At 42.9% G+C, this 21,344-nt stretch overlaps 2 protein-coding genes across 53 annotated transcripts in view; both read right to left on the bottom strand.

Moving 5' to 3' along the window:
* Positions 1–395: 395 nt before the first annotated feature.
* On the bottom strand, positions 396–14,934 carry ubp1 (upstream binding protein 1). Of its 3 annotated transcripts, none has more exons than XM_080295796.1 (16): positions 14,648–14,934; positions 10,126–10,277; positions 8,350–8,426; positions 8,154–8,259; positions 7,952–8,058; positions 7,649–7,801; positions 7,453–7,563; positions 4,699–4,806; positions 4,375–4,481; positions 4,228–4,282; positions 3,004–3,097; positions 2,787–2,877; positions 2,497–2,615; positions 2,256–2,398; positions 1,447–1,498; positions 396–1,352 (listed from the first exon to the last, which is right to left on the bottom strand). In XM_080295796.1, the coding sequence occupies exons 1-16, from the start codon at positions 14,716–14,718 to the stop codon at positions 1,315–1,317; spliced, it is 1,584 nt and encodes a 527-aa protein (XP_080151922.1). In that variant the 5' UTR covers positions 14,719–14,934; the 3' UTR covers positions 396–1,314. The 3 variants fall into 3 exon arrangements, with proteins under 3 accessions (XP_080151922.1, XP_026011596.1, XP_026011597.1); XM_026155811.2 differs by lacking the exon at positions 14,648–14,934 and adding an exon at positions 13,332–14,263; XM_026155812.2 differs by lacking the exons at positions 4,699–4,806; positions 14,648–14,934 and adding an exon at positions 13,332–14,260.
* A 2,493-nt stretch (positions 14,935–17,427) lies between these two features.
* clasp2 (cytoplasmic linker associated protein 2) overlaps positions 17,428–21,344 on the bottom strand; it is a 69,926-nt gene continuing 66,009 nt past the window's right edge. For 49 of the 50 annotated variants that reach the window (XM_080295953.1, XM_080295955.1, XM_080295958.1 and 46 more), the window contains 5 exons: positions 21,111–21,304; positions 20,880–21,008; positions 20,485–20,691; positions 20,196–20,312; positions 17,428–18,837 (listed from right to left, as the gene is read on the bottom strand). In XM_080295953.1, the coding sequence (XP_080152079.1) occupies positions 18,760–18,837; positions 20,196–20,312; positions 20,485–20,691; positions 20,880–21,008; positions 21,111–21,304 (725 nt within the window). In that variant the 3' untranslated portion in view covers positions 17,428–18,759. The remainder of the gene's footprint in view (positions 18,838–20,195; positions 20,313–20,484; positions 20,692–20,879; positions 21,009–21,110; positions 21,305–21,344) is intronic. The other variant, XR_013904500.1, reaches the window with a different exon arrangement.

The raw sequence follows: 21,344 nt of genomic DNA, 5'->3' as shown, positions 1-21,344 counted from the left end.
CAGAAATAAGACTATTGAAACCAGGAGATAGCGGGTGTTTGGTGTTTTTTCTTTGCAAAGCAGATCCTGGAACAGAGGGTTTATTACTTTTGCGCACAAGCAATGCTGCTAAATTTGACTTAATCGTCTCTTAATGCTTCTAAGGTGTCCAGAGTCAGGCAGAAAGAAAAAAAAAAAAAGCCGATGAATCTAAAAGCCTGTTTGGTCCCCATGATAGGAGGTTTTAGGATAGGCTGACTGTTTTCTTAAGAGGTTTCGTCGTTTTGCTTTGTTTTTCCTTCTTGCACACAAACGGCCAAGAATCACATGTCTCTGAACGAGTGTTTCAAAGTCAGTACACAAAGCAGAGGAGTCAAATATGAAGTGTATGCGCTGTGTGTGTGTGTAAATGTGAGTTAAAGATCGCTCTATTTAAAAAAAAAAAAAAAAAAAAAAAGCCAGTATGGCACCAGAAACACGTAAATTCAATGAAAGAAACGGCTGATCCATAAATAAAGCACGAAGTAAAATGAGTAAAAGCTCAGAATAAACAGGACGTGCATCGGGAAAGCTGGGCGTGACGTCGCGTCAGCACAGAGATATGGCTGTAAATCACTGAGGACGACTTCGCGAGACGAGAGTTAATGAAAGCAGTCAGTCTGACAAAGTCAAAGAAAAACAAAAAACATCTACAAAACACCCGTTTCTTTCCGGGGGTTACCAAGCTTGGCTGATCAATACGTGGTTGGTTAATTAATGGTTTATTAAGACAAACCCATCGAGAATGTTAAACAAGCAGGGCACGGTGGGATTCTCCTTTAAGCGAGTTAGTATGAGATCGCATGCTGTTCAGCAGTACAGGTTACCAAATACTGGCCTAGTGCTGGTTGTGTGCGTTGTGAAGGAAGGGCAACGAGCAATAAGGAAACGCTTTCCTTCTCCTGCCGACCCCCACTCCTCTCCCGGAGCCGCCACCCTCCGATCTCCACACAAAAACCATACAAAAGACAGAAAAATAAAATAAAAAAATAAAATAAAAATACATAGAACATTGCTAACTTTCCCCCCTTTATCCCACATCCCACCGGTCTCTCTTCTTTGAACTAAATCGCCTTCGTTAATAATGTTTTCAATATGAAACAGTGGACACACCCATGTCAGATTCTAACATTTACATGGCTTTAGCGCAGTCTGTCTGCTTCCCGTCGAGCTATCGCTTAGAGAGACAGGGAGGAAGAAGAGGGAAAGAGTAGAGGCAGGCAGAGGGATGGACAGAGGGAGGCTTCAGCTCCAAAACAGAGGGTGGAGAATTAGTGATGCCATCTGTCCTCCTCACTACTTCAAGATTAGATGGAGTCCTTCGCCCGACTCATCTGCAGAGAGGGGGAAAAGTGATGGGAGACATTACATCCTCGTCTAACAGTGATCTAGGTTGTGGCTTTCTATCTGTTAGCAGAGACTGCTGACCTTTGACAGTGCTGATTAAAAAACAGCTCTCGTCAGGGAAGTTGTAAACCATCTGTGGGAGAGAAGTAAAAAAACAAAACAGGGTGAAGCGCTGGAGCTCATGAAACATTCTCAGCAGGTTAAAGGTTTGTTTCGGTTGCACACAGGTCCGACTCTGAAGAGCGACACAGTGTGTGTGACACACACAGAACCCATAAACAACATGCAAATAAGATGATGGCGCCCGGTTATTCCTCTGTAAGCTGTGAGTGTTTGTAGCTCAGGAGGCAGAGCAGATCATCGATAACTGAAGGGTTGGTGGTTCACTCCTCGGCTCAACACGGGTATTTTTCACTTGTTAGGCAAATGTGTAAACCACTACACTAAACCAGATCTCAAACCCACAACTTCTATGGTGCCTTATTTCTGAGCACGGTGTTTGTGGAGGTATTGTACATCCTGAAAGCTGAGTGAAAAGGACGTCACCATGTCCACTAAAGCACACAGTGAGGCATTTTCCTGTTTATGGGTGGACTGTGGCTTGGGAGGTAGAGTGGGTCTTCTGTGAGTATCCTTGAACCCCAAATTTCCCCTGAAGCATCAGTCTGTGTGTGTGTGTGTGTCTGTGTGTGTGTGTGTGAGAGATTGTTAGAAAGTACTTAAAGTAGAGGTTAAACGCATGTGTGTGTGAATGCTCTCAGTGCACTAGCAGGGCACCAACCCACTTACCATTTATTCCACTGTTTTTTAATTAAAGACTTCCACTTCATGAGTCTTTCAGGGCCATGAATGTGACACTCAAAATATAAAGAGAGAGAGTGTGTGTGTACCTGGTCGCTTAGCAAGATGTGTATGCCTGTAGGACCCTGTCGGTACACCTGGTTGATCGTTCCCAGTGGAATGCTGCACACGCACGCCATCTTGCGGATGAGTTCTGCAGCTGTGAGCTCCTCTAGATACAGAGCATGGTACACTGCACAGAAACACACCAGACCGGTTTCACGGTCATGATAATAATCACAGACGGCATTTGGTCCCTGATTAATATCAGCAGCATCTGTTCGTCTTTACCGTGTAAACCAGAGGAGAGACAGTGTTCTCCATTTTCGTTAGTGCTGTGTCTGTCCAGCAGGGGGCTCTCTTGAAGGGACTCCTTACAGACATATATTGTCAGCCTGGGACGCACTGACCTGCATACACAGAAAACAGCGTGGGTGGTGTATCACAGAGCCTGGAGCTGGCATGATGGGAGATAACTCGCTGTGTTTTTGTTGTGGGTGACATCATGTTATGTCTCTGTCTCTCTTTAACTTGTTTTTTGCTTTGTATTTACCAGAAGCAGCCACTCATGTGTGACCTACCTGGATTTGAGTGCATTGAAGAGCCTGATCCCATCTGCTGGCCCACAAATCTGGACTAGATCGTCCCGGGTTAGCTTTAACAAATCAGAACCTTAAAACAAATAAATAAATAAATAAAAAGGGAGGACATCTGGTCACTTCTAATACACGCGCACGTCTTTCAACATCATGACCACGCCTGACCACGCTGTGTGTCTGACAACCTGCCTGTGCATACCTGAGAAGTTAGAGAAGAGCCGTGTGTAGGAGCTGAAGCGATTTTTCAGCAGCCACTTCTGTGTGTCCTGTATGGAGGCAGTGGGGCCCAACTGCTGTAAAGAGGAGCAAACAGGGGGTCGAAACATTAACACAACTCAGCCCTACTGAGCTAAACCATATTTGGATTAAAACTGAGGGCACTAAAGCCTCTTTTCCACTAGAACCACCAGCTCGACTTTTAGGGTTTTCAGGGCTCGCAAAATCGCAAAGAGTGAAAACTTCAAAAAGCAAATGTCCTAGATCTTGGTTCCACTTGCCTCTTACCTGTGATTTCAGTGGAAATTTCCAATTCAGAATCTGACACAGACTGATTCATGTCCTACACAGTTCTTGCAAGTTCATAGAAATTTCTGTTCAATTAGAACCAAATATTTGAGTTGATGATTGTAATTTGTTGTTGTAATTTGTGTTTTAAATATTTTTAGATTAATGTATAATATTGTAAAGGAAACAAAACATAAATCAAAATTTTCTTTTATTTTTTTTTAGGCTACTTAAATTTATTTTGGGCTACCAAAAACTGAAAAGTGCCTGCCCCAAGGGCTACATTTTCAATTAAAACACAATTTCAAATAAAACACAAAGAGTGGAAAAAAGTCATGGATCCAAACTCAACTGCAGAGTGGAGGTGAGACATTCGTCAGTCACCTACACCATTTTCTCCTCTCTGTAACTGAAAACACTACATTTCATATTACACAGAGATATAATGGCAGATAAATGGGAGGAAATACGCTTTGAATGTTCGAATGCAGCTCAAATTCATGGAGAGAATTCAAATGAAAGGTAATAACAGCAGAAAAAGTTATCTAAATATCTGCTGGAATAAATGTTGCTGCTCATCAGAAACAAACATGGATTTAACCACAGCAGCAGTCGGTACTGCGATTGTGTCACTTACTGAAACTCAATAAAATCTTAACCCTGTGTCATTAAGGGAGGAAAACGTATCATGTGACATGGCAGCAGGTGTTCGTCACAGCAGACGTTTTAATTTGCGATTTCAAGAACAGAACAAATGTTACTAAAACCATTAACAGCGCCTCTGCACTGTTCAGCCGAGTCGTTACAGCCTGACAGTGACTCAGCACACACGCGGCAAAGCAATCAATTACGTCATCATCTACACCCGAGTCTCTTACACCTCTGTTCTGTTCGTGCAGGTGTGTCACTTTTCACTAACCTCCGAGTTGCCATGGCTGCCAGGGTCTGCCTGGTGATTGGGTGAGGACGAGTCACTGGAAAACAGAGACGTTGATTTAAGACCAGTATACACTTTACCTAAAAAACAGAAAGCTCTCTCACTCACACACACACACTTTCAAGGTACCTGTCCAGTACTGAGGAGGTCGTGTAGGTCGACAGTGGGGTGGAGGCGAAGGAGAGAGTAGCTGCCTGGTTGGTGCTGGTGTAGGCGTTGTCTGGCCAAGGAGAGCACTGTGGAAAGCGCACTTATTGATACAAGCAGCTCAAACTACACAGAAACAACAAGTGAAAGACATTTAGCTCCATCTAGCCTAAAGTCAAGTTCAGTACAACATCCCCTAAACAGCAACTGACGGCCTCACTAATCAACAATAGGTCCTAAAAAAGGTGGCAGACAGTGTGTGGAGTGATTAAGAGGAGGAAGAGGAGAGCAGAGCAGGATGCTTACACTGCCTCTTTTGGCCAAGGAGTCGCCACAATCAGCGGGAAGTGTCCGCTTGCTGGACTTTTTCAGCTCATGGTCGCCCGCATCCTCTATGATGGGCTCAAGCCTCGTCTACATACAGACACACAGCAGAGATTAACCAGCCAGTGGTTATCACACAAACAACTAAAACCTCCAACTCGATATGTGGGGAACAGATAGAGGTGTGGTTATCACCGTAATTATAGTCCAATAACATTTGAGCGCATTTTAAAACAGTCTGAGGAGAGTTTCACCCTCACCCGCCAAACACCGAAAAGTCACAGAGACACTATTTCACAAAATAAATGTAATATATTTGATAAAAGGCAATTCTTTAGACTTCATTACTAACTGATTTTAATACAAGCTGCAAAAGATTCAAAGTGGTTTTTTTCCTCTTTATGCAACAAACTGCAAACCATTTTCCTCCAAGCGAGAAGTTATGTCACTGCAGCAACAGTGAAAATGAATTAAAAGCTGGGTCTCTGATAAAAGGTGCAGAGCATGATTGATGCTAATAAATAAAGGCTGGCCAGCCCTTACTGATGGAAGAAACAGACCCGTGTGGCTGTTGGGGAAGCTGACAAATGTCGGCTAAAATGTTACGCATGTTCTGATATAAACCTTCCGACAAACCGGCGATCTTTGGGGAGAACCACCACCTCGCCCACAATGTCAGCTGGGAAGGACTCCAGACCCCAAAACCCTGAAATGGATGAGGTGTTAAGAAAACTGATGTTCTGACATAGGTGGTTTTATGTTTGTTATATTTACAGTTTGTCCATGTTATGCTTTATGACTCAGTCACACTACAGTAAAAATAGAACGACATCCTCTTTTTCGCTGGGAAAACTTTCATCAATCAGCCGGTGATTCTTTTGCTGCAAGTAGTTGCAGCTACCAATTAGGGCCGACTGTCTGACATCCTTGACCTCTGGGTGACTTTTTGTTTGCAAAGTGATTGAATGGGAGGTAACCTGTCTCTATGACAGTCAGACTGTGGTCTAATTTATAGGCACACCTCGTCTGTGATGCATCTCTTTGCAACAGTGGCTGTATTCTGGTTATATTCTTGTTTAAAAGCGAGGTTGCCGAGCACCTGTACTGCTGTACAGGTGCTCGGCAACCTCGCTGTACTGTATTGCAAGTCAAATGTGAGTGATGTTTAAGGGGGGTGTAGATATGAGAAGACCCTGAACAATCTCACTTATATAATCAGCTAGAACAAATTAAAATAAATCCCTTTTGTCACATTAACACAACTATTTAGTCGAGACCAGCTATTCCCAAACTTCACACCCCTGCAGCTTCATTTGAAACATAAACATTTTCAGTGGCACGCCCAAACCTTCAGTAAAAACGCCCAACTGATGGTCACACATACCTAACAAAGCATTTCCTTTGTGCTTTCATTTATTCATGCTCCAGTGATGAAATTGTTGAACCTGATCTTCTATCAGCAGCTTTAGTTTCAAAATTAAAATCTTTACAATTAGTGACAAGAAAAAGTTCAGGAGCAAAAAAAAAAAAGCCCCATAATTAAGAATAACAATAAATAATGGCAATTTTAAAATGAATTACAAAACAAGTCAAAACAAGATTCTAATATAGAAACACTTTTGATTTTAAAATAACCCTAAAAAGATGTAATCCTACAGAATCCAATAAGAAATAAGCCAAAAGTTTATTAGTTGGTTATAAAACATAAGTAAAATAGAAATATGTTTCTCATCCTGCAGGATTTAGTCGTATAAACGCTCCACAGATTAAAATTAGACGGTCCCATCCATTTACATTTCTAATATAGGAGAATTAAAAATATCAGTTAACTTAATTTTCACTGCGAGCGAGCAGGAGGGAGTACATAAAAGGAACAGCTCAGGCTGTAGAGACGATGTTAGAGAGGCAAGACCGCCTGAACGTGTGCAGGAGGGATACTGGGCACACTGGACCTGCTGTGGCCCATTCAGACCCCATAGGGGGTTGCAGCCCACACATTGGGAATCATTGGTCTAGACAAACAGTTGAGCTGACAATAAAAGTCTGTTCAGTATCTGAGAAAATATGGAAAAACCACACAAAGTGACACAAAATCCACTTCAGTTGTGTGCTGCAAGTCGACTAGCTGATAGCTGGGCACAGAAATACTAACCAGTTATCCGGTTGTTGTTTCACAGCAGCAGCGTGCCTCTGATTTGGTGAACAAATGAGGCGGAAAGAAGGAAAGATGACAGCTGTGTGAACAAACACGGGTCTCCTAACATTAAACACACCTGGCAAACTAATGTGACATCAAATCTGTGCCACTGTGAAAAACATTTGTGATTTTTTTACATTTAAAAAAAAAAAAAAAGACCACCTCCCCCCAAATAAATCAAAGGAGGGTTTTTATTTTTGGGCTCAACGCGATCGTCGTATTTTTGATGATCTGAGGTTTAAAAACGCAGTAACTGATTGTTTCAGAGTCCCTGACATTTATACACTTGAATGTGAGAAACAGTGAGAAACCACGGCCAACGAATTAAGAGGATTATATGACTTCAGCAGCTTTCTGAATAAAGTTATTGCTGTTCGTTAGTTCTTAAATCCAAAGCATTGTAATTTTCAGACTGGTTGGCAGTGATGGAGTCTTTTGTATTATGAACAAGAACTGAACCTGGAAGCTTGTTAGTATTATAAGCTAGTTAGTGTCAAAGTCACATAAAGCCTAGGAGTTCACAGCAGCCCTGTACCGACCTCTGACAGGATAGTGGTATCGTAAGAAGGCTGGTACTTTTCCTTCTCTTGAGCTGTGCGTTTCTCCATCTTCTCCCTGTCAGTCTTTTGCTTGCGATCTGCCCCCTTTGGCTAAACAGGAAGCAGAGAAGAAGAGATGTAACTGGTGAGTGCTGGCACAGTTTCAAACGTGCCCTGTTTAAGATTGAGTGAGCACCTTGAAGACTTTAATTTGGCAGGAGGCAGAGTGGAGGTGCTCCGTGTAGTCTCCGCCGTCTCCGAGGGCGAACGTGTCGATCTGGATCCTGAAGGGGACGCCCTTCTCTCCGCCGTGCTTCCTGGGAGTGAACTCCGTGCTAATGCAGTGCACCTGCAGACGGCGGGTAGACACGATGAAGTCAAAACGTGTTTGATGTGGAAATTCAGCAGCACGCTGAGCAGGTGGCTCAAAGAGAGATGTATGTATGTGTGTGTGTCTCTCTGTGGTTTGAATGAGTGTCAGAGGATGTCTGAGTGTTACCTGCACAAACACAGAAGTTCTTTTGTTCAAGTCCCACAGAAACTCTGCAGCATTCAGCTGGGAGGGGTGAGTCTTTGGCTCCACAATGCCCACTGACATGGGGATATCTGATACACAGACACACACACACAGATATTTGAGTTACAAATCACACACATGAACGGGACAGTCTAAGCAAACATTTCTCGGCAGGCATCTTTACCGATGTCAAGGAGACGGTCGCCAGGACGGTTCCACTTCCATCCCTCCAGCTGCTGGTGCTCTGTGTACTGCAGCCGACGGTCGTGAAACACCACTCGCACTATGCTCTACACACACAGACACACACATTAGATATAAAGTGTCCTGTCTACAGACACAGATGCATGATTGTCCTCGAGCTGTGAGGATCCTCTCACCTTCACCATCTTGTTGTTGAGCTCCGGTAACTCCCCTGGCTTCCTGTTGTCCAACATACGCACCTCATAAGACTGGCCTGAGTGAGAGTAGATGAACATTAAAAAACAAAACAACAACAAAAAAGAAAGATTTAACAAGGAACAGTGAGTATATACATATTTGAATTTAACACACTCAATAAAAAGGTACAGGCTCATTATTATTGTTGTAAATTTATGAATGACACTGCAGGAATGGTTCCTCTGATGAAACACTCAATACTGGGATTTAATGGCACTAAAACTCATTTTTGGATTACTTGTTACAACTTCTGATTATTTTACTGTGAGCATTATATATTGATGTTACCACATTTAAGGTCCTTTTAAAAAAACAAACAAAAAACCCAACGTTCTTTTAGTAATTTATTGTTATGGTTTAACTTCCAACTCCTGCCTGTTTAGTTACACATGACTGTGTTTTATTGCACTTTGTGTAAAGAACTTTGAAATGCTAGTTGTGATAAGTGCTATGCAAACAAAACGTTATCATAAATCCTGGACTCTCTCACTGGTCTGCCTATCGACTCTGTAGTTACAGAGTTTAACCTTATCAAACTTCCAGGAACAAAGACCAAAAACACAAAAAAGTAGATACAGAATCCTCTGAGTGCTGCTGTGGAGACCACTTGCATTTTATACTCTTTAAATGATCACACCTGAAGGTAAATTTGCCTTTTAATTCTTGATTGAAGTTTTGTAAAATCACCCCAGTGTGGTATAAAGTTGTGTCACTGCTGCAGTGGTTTATGTTTCAGTTTGTGTGAAACAGACAAAAACACATGCATGCCCAAGTAAACCGTCTTTCCTAAAAAATTAGCACAAATGCTCACACTGCACAGGCTGACCTGTGAAGACACCGCTCAGGTATTTTGTTTATTCATGCTCACTCCAGTTTAATTACATGCAATTTAATCCAGCTTTATTTATATAACACGACTTCACACCAACAGTCACCTCAAGGTACTTTCTATCGCTACAATATGAGCAATATAAACCCCAACGATCAGAAAATACCTGACCCTGCTCTCTATCAAACTCCTTCACAGGCTTTATTAGAATATTTTATTGTTATATGTGAAGCAGAAACAGACGTTTAGACCATATGATGAATTTCTTACTTTGCTGGTTTTGTTTTTATACAAAACAATTCTAATAAAAAAGTAAGTTAACTTGTAAATCTTGCACTTTTAAAGTAAAAATTACAGGCAAAAAAAACAAACAAGCGAATAAAACACTGAGTTGGACAGATAATCATTATTAATGCACTGAGAAAGTAAAAGTCAGTGGGGGTAATGGAGTGTTTGGAGGGCAGTACAGTGTTACACAAAAACAAAACAACTTTTTCCAAGAAAAAACACAAAATCTCGTCTGTATGACCAAACCACCGTAAAACAAGGCCCCTGAGCTGTGTTTAAATAAATAAATAAAAACTGTGTGTATTGATATGCTAAATAACCTGGAATAATAACGTCTTGTTATGCATTCAACGTGCATTACAATACATTTCAGTAATAGGCAGATCTTAGTGTGTCACGTCGAGGGCACACGAGGCTGGCATTCACATCAGTAAGAGTTTCATTTTACAGTGATCACACCGAAATGCATTAAATTAATGCGCTCATTATTTATTGACGTTGGATTGTTGACAGGCAGCCATGCAACACAAACTGGGTCGTGTAAAACCGGGTCAACAACCCCCCCTCCCAAAATCACCTGCCGTTCTTTAGGTCTCACCTTGGTTTAGGTATGTGAGCGTTTCGTCATGCAGCTTGACAGCGGGCGAGGTGGCGGTGCACAGCACATACTGGAATGGGGGATTTTTGGTCTCATTTTCAGGAGGGAGGCTGGAGTCCTCCTGCTTAAAGATTGGCAGAGCCAGCACATCACTAGGAGGGGCGAGAGAGACAAACAAGTCAGCGAGGGAAAAACAAAAAAAACAACAATAAAAGAACAGTTGTGAGCGATAAGTTTTCCCCGTTAGGAGCTGATTTGGCGTATTTTCCTTGGCACTGGCCTCAATTTTTTTCAACTAGCTTTTGTCTCAAAGTTAGTTTGAATCTCCAGCACCATGTGAGCTCCATCCTGATGACAACATAATCACTGTGACCTTCCTGAAGGCAAAGGAAATAGTGTATTTATGCATCAGTACTGGATGACCTTCTCTCAAATGTTTGTGTGATTTTAACACTCTCACTTCACTCTTGATATGTCACTTTCAGTTGGGCAATATTTCCCTGTCACAGTGTGGAATAATTCAATGGATCACCTTTTTTTAGAATAAGTGACGAAGACTATCCATCGATCAAACTGTCTCTCTAATTATGTATGCATGAGTCCGCAGGAGGATAAATGAACAGAAACACCCAGAGATAGCCTTAGCTGCTGACATATACCATCTCTCACGCTTGGCAGGCACTGTAGACAACGTTCCCGTACTTGGCTCACCCTGACAAATGCTGTGGGAGTGTCAATGAGGGCACAGAGAAGGGTGAGGAGTGTGTGCATGTGCAAAAAAAGAAGTCCTATCTGTCCAAAAATATGTAGATCAGGGCATCTCATTACCTGGAAAACTAATCTGGAGCCAAACTAAAACCACCTTACCAAATTTCAAATAATTCCTGCAGCACCTTCCTCAAAACAACGAAGTCTTTCAAAGAGCTGCCTGCTAGATTTATCCTGCCCCGTATCGCTTTCTCTCAATCACTTGCCGGTGTGTTTTCTCTGCAGAGTGAGCGAGCCCAGGCAGCACCAACATGGGTGCCACAGCCCAGCTGAACCATGCTGCCCACGAAAACTGCATCTGCTTCCTGAAATCTGAGGAGCTCGTTCCACTGAATAACACCGAGACATTCTGTTCCCATCAGCTGCTGACTCCAAACACACCCACGACCCACCCCTGCACCACAGACAGACAGCAGTATGTCTGAAGCACAAACTAATACTGTCAATGCATACCATCCCCTGAATACCAGTAATCTTGCTTACACACATAAGCGACAGGCACACACCTACGTCATGCTCAGATAAACACACGCTAAAAGCAGACGGATGCAGATAAAGCACATGTATGCCCTCGGCGGGCTTGCCTTCATCATGCAAATATCACGACCTCCCATTAACCTGTTACATAACAGTGCACGCATACTAAGAATTACTAATTGAACAGGTGGTTTATAACAAAGTTATTCAGCTCAGTCTTTCCACACATATCGACTTCAAGATATATTTGGTGACTCTTTTAAACATTAGGAATTTATTTATTTACCCCCCACCCAAAAAAAAAAAAAAGGAAAATCCAATGACAAATGACCAGCAAGTCTCAACCTTTCCTGTACTGGTATTGTGACAGTTCACACCATCATTCAGCTGCTTCCCCAGAGAGGTTCTCGTCCCCTTGTCGGATGTACTATGACAGCACAGTTGCAGGAAATGCACATGCATCCTCTGCAGACAGATTATTCTCAAGTAATGCTGCCCAGCCAGTGTAAATATGCACCATCAGCATAAATGCTGGAATAACCTGACTAACCAGAAACCAGGGGAAAACTGGCTTGTTATTATATTAAAACCAGAACTATGAAGATAAAATTTGTTACTAGACTGCATGTTTATTAGCCTCGGCGTGTACAGGCAGGTGAGATATTTTGGCAAAAACCAACACAATGTGTTTAAATAAGGGGTTGGGCCAGTAACACCTGAAAACCTCCACATGCTGGCATTCATCTTACAGCTCTCTGGAAATCTACTGCAGGGATGAATGCCAATATTCCAAAAGACACTCCCTTATTTGGTCTGTTGATGGTGGTCTTTGGTACAAGAGGGCACAGACATTTAAACTGGACTAAGATCAGATGAGTGTAAAGGTTATAGCATAGGACTGCTATAAGCTGTGGGTCAGTGTCATTGAAAAACTAACTCTGCATTGATCTGAAGAGACATGTTCCTCTAATAAAATAAATGGGTCCAACATCTCAGAGTCACCAGACTCCCAACAGTTCAATCAAAGTTTGCTGCTGGAGAAAAACCACTAGTATGCTTATGGACTGCCTGTGTGGTGAAACAGTTTTAGGATAAATATAACCATGCAATGAGAAATAAATACATAAATAAATTTTTGATTTCCAATACTATTGGAGTCACACCCCCCCCCCAAAAAAAAAACCCAAATGGGCCAAACATGATGGTGTGCTAGTGTAAAAAGATACATTAAGTGTATTTACAGTGACTAAATTGCTGCTACATTTTCTGAAGAAAATCATTCAGGAGGAAAGCAAGAGTTTCAAAAATGTCAGAGTTAAAATATTCAGACTAAAAACATATGATCATGGATCACTGCTTAGAGGTCAGGAGCAGGTAAACAGAAAAAAAATACTGGCTTCAATGATAAAAGATGAGGTGCATATATGTCCTGAATTGAGGGAGGAAAAAATGCTTGAGCAATTTCATTTATAACCTAGAACAGCTCCATTAAAAAGAGTCTAAATTCAGTCCCATCCGCCTAGACATGTGCAGCCACTTGTTTTCACATAACCCTGATTATGAGAAACAAAGCCACAGACCTGTTCTTAAAACCAGAACAGTGTCTTCCTGACTTCCTGGATGTAACAAAAACTTTACCCATGTCCTTGCAGCATACACGTGCATTGAGAAACAGTGCAGACTGATAAAAAAAACAAAAACAAAACATCTTTGTCCCTGGCAGTATGACACGTGTCCCCTTCCCTGCCTTTGTGTGTGTTTAGAGAAATTAATCTTCATCCCTGATCGTGGCACCCCGCAGTGACTGCTCGAGTCCAAATCCCAAAACAAAGAGAAACCATAACACCCAACACAAAGGGAGTAACGCACCCAGGGGGGCTGTAATGTTAACACTCAGAGAGCTGTTCTTGCCAACGACCCACTGAAGCTGGGACTGGCATGTTGTCTTCAGTCTCTCTAACCTCATGCTGTAGGCTCCAGCGCCCAGCTCCTGCCCGATGCCGGACAGGCTGGCGTCGAAGTCGTGAACCAGCCCCGACTCGATGGTGGCGTCGTCCATCTTCAGCACCCAGGCCATCGGCCCCAGCTCCTTGTCCTCGGCTTCTACTCGGATGGCCGCCAGCTTGCTTCAGGTAGGAGAGGTCGGCTTATAGAGGAAGTGAGCTTTGCAGCTTCTGAATGACACCCGTGAGAGGAAAGTTATGCTGCTAGCCCGCTAGCCGCTCCCTGGCAAGCTGGGCAGGCGAACCGGTAGCTTTCCACAGAGACTGGATGCATTGCCATATCTCCACTCGAGTTCTGAGAGTTTATTTTCGCACAAAGGGATGCTCCAAGACAGGCAGAATGCCTGAAAGTAACTTAGAATCCACTCAGCGAGTAAATAGTTAGTCGTGACTGAAGATCCGAGCTGATTGTCAGCATGCTAATGTTAGCTAACAGCTAGCTTTGAAAAGGAAGCTTAAGCAAGCTAGCCTGAATTCAGCAGCGCCTTTGTTGCTTCAAGTATCGAGTCTTCATACAGTCCGACTGACGTTTGTTCAGCAGAACGACACAAGCAGAAGGAGGAAAAAATATCGTTTTAATCCACACACCGCATCCCACGCAGCGCCCCGCACCAGCTGTTGCTACCGAGCTATGAAGCTAACTAGCATCAACTTCACTTGCTTTCAGCTACGTCCGGTGACCTAAGAGCGGCTCTCCTCTGGCGCTCCCTCTACCATCCCACTCCGCGCTCCTCTTCTCATCGCGGGGCTGGAATCACCGCCGGGGCTCCTTATTTTTAACACGCAGTCCGTTAACCATCCAAAATGAAGCGTTTGACACAAAACAGAGCATCAACATGGCTCCCTCAGCACACAGACTGTCGGTCTCTGAAGCCCGCAGGGCTGCCACCGCCAGCCTCGGGAAGGATGCCAAAGACTGAGTCCAGCCAATCAGAGGCCGCCCTCTGTGCCCAGCGCAGAATTATTAGCCAATCAGCAACCTTCGAGCTTCCGTCATTGTGTCCAACTGTAGTTGCGCTCTGCCTCCCTGAAACTATAACACATATCTACAAAAAGTCGTTACTGTCAAAAAATATGAACCCTGTAGGCATGCAAACACCCCTCAGTGTCAAGTAAAAATAATGTTATATCTCTGATGCAAATACAGCGACAGGGCGCTGACCTTTTCACCGAGAGTTATTTATTAACAGGTATTGTTGTTGCTCCAAACACCCACACTGTGAGGATATAAACTAAACCAAACATTTACATTTGAGCTGTACATGAGCGGATACCTCGTATAGCCGCTGTTCTGTCTCTGTAGGGGGGCTCGGAAGTTTTCAGTGTACGGCTGCCAGAACAACATCGCGTCTCATCAGCCCTCTCCTCACTTCTCCTACACATAAACACCACTCGGCCCGGTTCCGACGACGAGGTCCAAACGGGAGATCAGTGTTTCATTCATGTCAGTGTCGAGCAAGAAGAAAAGTCCAGTCCACAGAAGATGGCTGCAGACCTTTTGCACTCTCTGGTCAATAATTACGCACCGCTCGGACCCTGGACGTGGCGCACTCTCAAGTCTGGTTTTCTGAGTGGGGCACACACGCTATTTTGGCCCTGAAAGGGAGGTGGAGGTGGAGGGGAGGCCCGCCTCATGACTTAAAGTCCTTCTGTCTGACTCAGGAAATTCAGAATATGGACATAAACACACGACAGTCAACACCAAATATGCAAACATCAAAGAACACAAGGGAGTAACTTGACTTGTCTAGCATGGACAGAACTAAAATTCATGTTGCATAAGTGTTGGATAACACTTGTTCATTTTAAATGAAGGATTTGCAATGGACAGCTTGTAAAAAAAAAAACTAATAAAAAAAATCCCCCCTTCAGTTTAAAAATATATGAATACAGTAATTACTACAATAAAAAAAATAATCAATCAGTTCTTGTACATTTGAATAATGTAATAAATAATATGTTTTTAAATTCAGTATGTATATAGGTATAGAGGCCGTTTTAGCAGTCATCACTCATGTGTTCCACATTTAGTGTCACCAAAAGCAAATTTATCATGTAACTCTAGTTACATAAATGCACAACTGAAAACTGCTGTGTTGGTTAAAGAAGCAATGATCAGGCGAGTAAAGACTGAAGCTATTTGGTCACAATGACACCAGGTGCATTTGGAGGAATAAAGGTGAGGCTTTTACGCCTAAGAACACTACCAAGTGTCAAGCATCGTGGTGGTAGCATCGTGCTCTGGGGCCGTTTTGTTGCCAGTAGTACACTAGACAAATTAGCTAGAACTTTACCTCAAATCAACATCTAGATGGTTGAAACTTGAAGACAGTTAGGTGTTCCAACAGGAGGATGATCCCAAACACACACGACAACTGGCTTTGTAATAGATAAAGTAGGGTGACATTACATTGCTGGAGCAGGCTTCCCAAAGCCACGACCTCAATCCTATTGAAAATTTGTGAAAGAGCCCTAAAAGCCAGATCCTTACCAAGAAACCAACTGATTTAAATGAACGCTATACCAGACACCAGAAGCTTGTTGATGCCTACCACTTTGCCTACAAAGCACTTTGAATCACCTTGTTGTTGAATTGTGCTATACAAATAAACTTGCCTTGCCTTACCAAGAGAGTGTAGTTGAGGTGCGACTCACTAAGGGACATTCACCAAATATTAGTGACATGTGAGCACACATCACCTTATATGGTTTACAGAATAACCCAAATAAACTCAAACCTGTGCATTTCTTTGTAACTAAAGTCCTTAAAGGTGTATGCTGAACAATCATTTCACCCTGCAAAAAGAACCGTTACAGTAAATACACTGATTCTCATTTAGCACTTGTCTACTCTACCTGCTCAAGTGCTTTCTATCCAACATTCCCACACATTCATACTCCGACAGATGGATTGGAGTTAGATAACTTGGGGTTAGTATCTTACCCAAGAGCTACATGCACCCCAGTTCAGGGAAATCATGGAAAGTCTAAAAACAAACCTTCCTTTCCGACCAATAACACCCACTTTTCATAACAAGGTCTTCTTGTTCTAGGAAATTAAAGCCAATTTAAGCAGAAAACTGTCAAAAAGTCAAGATTTCCAAGCCAGGGAACAAGCACGGTTAGTTGTTACCTGCAAAACACAAGAGTTGATTTAAAATGCAAATTTTAAGTATGTAAAACTGCTAAAGTATACCACATCCATCTTCAACAGTGTAACTGATATGTTTTCCCAAGTTGGGAATTGTTTTGAGGACAGACTCAGTATGAACTGCAGGGTCTTGGCAGGTTGTAGATGAGTGCAGCAAGGCCAGGGGGTTTTACAGGTCAGACAGTATCTGGGACTCTCTTTAGCTGTTCCTAAATTTACAGCCCAGAGGACAGATGGATACATGAAATATAGCACCAGTTTCACAAATAGCTATGTTGCATAAGACCTAAATGTTATCTTTTATTCCATGTGTGGATTAGCCCACTTTCTTAACGTTTCTTAACAAGTCCACGATCTCCCACCTGCTGCTGCTCTTTGCGGGAGAGCGACAGCTGGAAAACCCACTGCTTTATCAGACAGTAAATTAAACTCCTGGTGTTGATTGGTTTGTCAAAGCAAGGATAAAATCCTGACGCACATTTTCACCAATTTCTCGCAAAACAAACATAAAACCGATCACCTGTGCAGCTCAGAATAAAATTGTTTTAGAATAAAATAACTGCTAAATATTAATCAGTAAAGTAATTTTGCATTTTTGATGCTTTCATACTGAGGTGTTTGCTGAAACTGAGTGGTTGTGACACAGTCACACTGTGTAAATTTGGGATGAAGGGACTCTTTAAGGGACTACGAAACATTTATGATACTGTAGAGGTTTGATCACTGATCCTGGATCAGATAAACTGCAACATTCTGTTAGCATTTAATAGATCTATTCTGTTGAATTGCATGAACAACACTCCTGTGAGGAGGTACAGACCCACCCATGCACGGTATTTCTGCTCACTGCCTTACCGCAGCACTTTCTTATGCTGCAGAAATGAAGAGAGGCGGGGCTTATCGTGATCTGTACAAGTTCTTTATTTTATTGTAAGCACAGCTTTGTAAATGCACAGAGGAAACAACAGTGAAAACTAGAATGTTACAAGAAGAGGAAGGAAAGAAAGACACGAACAGGAGAAAAGTGACACATGACTTGTTTCTTTTTTCCCAGAGCTGTAAATAATAAATTTCTACAAATTTCTCAGCAGAGATAAACAAAATAAGTGTGTGAGAGAGAGGGGAAAAAAATAAAAATAAAACAAGGATGGGCACAGGTGCGCGCGTGCACCCCCCCTCTGGGGAACTCCCCTGAATGACACTGTTATTTGGATACTCCATTTTAATATCATATATAGATACATATCCACTATGTGATAATAAGCCATGTCCTGTCATACTTCATGTAGTAAGCAGCCATCTTTCTCCACGTGTTGCCCAGAACTGATGCGAGATTGGAGAAATGGAGGACATCATGGATTTATCTGAAAGGGGCAGACACTGTTCACATTAATTTAAAACCCCAGTCAGAGCAGTCTGACAACAGACCCCAATAAAAAGTTATTAATCTTTTAAATTTCGTCTCATGCATAGCCAAGCACATAACGCCTCCTAAACTTTGGAATCTGTATGTACTGTATTTGCTATGAGCAGGCAGGACCCACTTTGACTCGTGTTAGTGCTGCGTGTGCTGGGGTCGGCCGGTCGTACCGTTCAGGCTCATCAGCACCTTTTTGAAACACGTGTTGACGTCTGAGTGAGAGAGAAAACGCCGGGTATTAAAAACCACTGCAGTAAAACCTCTCTGCGTAAAAGAAATCCAAACTATGACATAATGTAAAATTACATTCCCGTCTACCTGGCGCCCCCCTCCCTCAAGTTAATGAGTGTTCGAGAAGGAAACGAGGAGACAGCACCGTTGGAGGAATATTACCGCCCAGGGAAATGAGAACCATGCAGATGCACCACTTCCTGTTGACCTCGAGATGCTGTTCAGAGGGAATGTGCTGTGGATATGGAGCGGAGCGGACAGGACGGGCATTTAATATCTTCATCCTTGAGTGAGTAGTGACAAACCTGTGGAGGGTGTGACTGCATGTCTGTTTAAGTTTAATCCGAGTTTGAGGGTTCAGTTCAGTCAGAAGGGATCCTAAGAAATGGCGAGCAGAACTACAACTCTCCTCTGCACGTGTGATGACTGTGTGTACCTAACAGCTGTGTGTGTGGTGTATGTAGTTTGCTCCTGTGAATGCTTTGTTCTCAGTCTGTGTTGCTGTGTTCTCATGAACAGATGGTTTATGTTGGGTGGGCATAGCTGCAGTTCTGTAGTTGCCCTGTGGGACGGCGCTCTGTATCCTATAGGCCCTCGGTTGAGGGTTCGTTGCCGGTGGTGCCGGACTGGGCGCGCTTGATGTACAGATTCAACAGCTTCAGCTGCAGATAGAAAAACAGAAGAACATGAATTAAATAATGTGTGCAAGCCAAGAGATGCTAAAAATCTAAAAGGCGAGATTGCAGTTACTCCAGCTGAGCAGGCCGACCGCGTGCTGACACGTGGCGTTTATGGTTCCTGCATTATTTGGGCAAGTAATGTTTATCACATGACCGTTTTTGAAAGGTCGCCCTGGGATTCATCACAAATAGATCAGTCTGTAGCTGACAGACTCATCACTCATCTTTTATGGTTGTTGCCATCAACTGTTTATAAAGGATGGATGTAGCGATTGTAATGGCTCCGTGTCCTGATGTGAGTGCTTCACTTGAGCGTTTTTGTTGAGGACGCTGCATGCTGGTAGTCCGTTTTAAATCACCTACTTTACTTTAAACAGTAAACTGTTCACTTCATGTTATTTCCAGTAAGACTCTCGGAGATTATGATCATAACCACATCAGGAAACAATTTACAGAGGTCACAAATGAACTGATAAGAGGTGTCATTTTTACTTATACACTTGTATACAATTCTAAAGTATATTTTGCAACCAGAGGAGTCGCCCTCTGCTGGCTTTCAGAAAGAATTCAGGTTAAAGGCTTTGAATTCACTTTTCAGACCCTGAACCTACATCTGTATTTACCAGCGCTGGAGTCGTTACTCAAAAAAAAAAAAGTAACGTGTTATACATTATTCATTACTTTTCATAAAATTGATGTACTACGTTATGTAATTAATCATCAGAGAAAGTAACTTTTTATACTACTTATCTTACTTTTGAGTTACTCAGCACAATAACCTGATACGTGCGGTCACACAATGACCAATTAACTGAATTATACAAACCTGAGGCCACAGTGCCACACACTGACACAAATGAGGACGCACATAGAATCTTCCTCTTTGTTTTTACATATAAGAACAAAAGACGAAAACTAGCGCCAAGAGACTTCAAAGTGATCGCCACTTTAAAAACAGAGGCTGCAAGCTTGACTACTCATCATTGCCCGAGTTACAGGGCCTGCTGGGCTCGGGTCGGCCTTCACTCAGCTTTAAAATCACTCCAAGTTCTTGGCTAGCTTTGTGCTAGCTGCTGTCTTTGCAGCCGAAGTTATTAAGCAGTATATTGTATTTGTTTCTGTACTCGATGCAGTTTGCACTTTACTATCGCACTCTTGTCTTTTGTGCAATAAAAATAAAAGTAAAAAAATCAGCTGAACAAAAAATTAAAATAAAAAGATGACTCTTGGTGGAAACCTGTTGACACGAGAGCTTGAAATGTATACACAGAAAGATCCTGGTGACCAGGATGAGAAACGACACATCTTTAGCGAGCTGGTTTACGATGAATTCAACTTACCTTGCTGCTGGACAGTTGGCTGAGGTGCGGTTTGAGGTCCTCTCCTATCACTGAATAGATGGCCACCAGGCAGAACACACAGGCTTTCCTCACGCTGCTCTCAGAGTTGTCGTAACCCTGTTCAGACAGAAGAACACAACTTACAGATCTGCAGTTCTTCATAACAATCATATTTATGCATGAACGTGAAGGCTGTGTGTGATAAAGCAGATGACAGACAACTACGATACTGCACGGCTGATACTTTCATCCTCCAAATGAACAGTTACATATCTGAGCTGCATGTTACCTGTATCAGTCCTGGTACAATCTCGGGCAGCAGGCTAATCAGGCCTTCGCGGGGAATCCTCTCCACTACTTTGGTCTGCATCTTGATGGCGGCCAGGTTGATTGGGTAATCAGCTGACTGGATAATGGGACACAACACCTTGATACACTGGTCTGGACTGATGGACAACGCCAACATGGCTGCTGTCTCCTCAGCTGCTCGAACCACCTACAGAAAAGCAGAGAAATATGAATATACAACATGACCAAGTGATAATCACAAAGCTTTTTTCCAGCTTTGATGATCCATAAATAAAATAAAGGAGTGTTCTGCACCACCGCTTCATGGTCTGATAATGCTTTGTGATAAAATCAGCTTCTCAGTGAGCAGATTAGCGTGGGTGTGGATAAACGCACCTCCTTGTGAGGGTCTTTATGAGACTCCAGGGCCTTCATGATGGTGAGCTCTGCGTAGTTCTTAAACCTCCAGGGCTGCTTGCTGAGAATCTCCCTCAGCACCCGCAGAGCCAGCGTTCGGATCACATGCTGAGAGAGGATTTAAGATAAAAGTGAGCGACTTTAGCTTTTTTTTCCTCTTCCCTCCCCTTTCATTTGGTTGTTGTAGATTTGAAATGAGTGTGTGTGTACCTCTCTGTCGCCCATCGTCTCGAGCAGGAGCAGCAGGATGGTCTTGAAGTGTTCGTCCCACACCTGCAGGGTGTTTTCGCGTATCAGTTTCTGCAGCTCACACAGTGCTGCTTTCCTCTCTTCTATGCGCTCGTTGTGATTGGATAACTCCTTGAGGAGCTCGGCCACCAGCTCCGACTGATCCAGGCTGCTATCTGTGAGGAGACAGGCGACAGAAAATAACCCACGTTAGCG

This window comes from Astatotilapia calliptera, chromosome 22, assembly GCF_964374335.1.
Source record: "Astatotilapia calliptera chromosome 22, fAstCal68.1, whole genome shotgun sequence".
Taxonomy (NCBI): domain Eukaryota; kingdom Metazoa; phylum Chordata; class Actinopteri; order Cichliformes; family Cichlidae; genus Astatotilapia; species Astatotilapia calliptera.
Note: the sequence above shows the minus strand (reverse complement) of the source record. Positions and strands in the feature narration are given on the sequence as shown.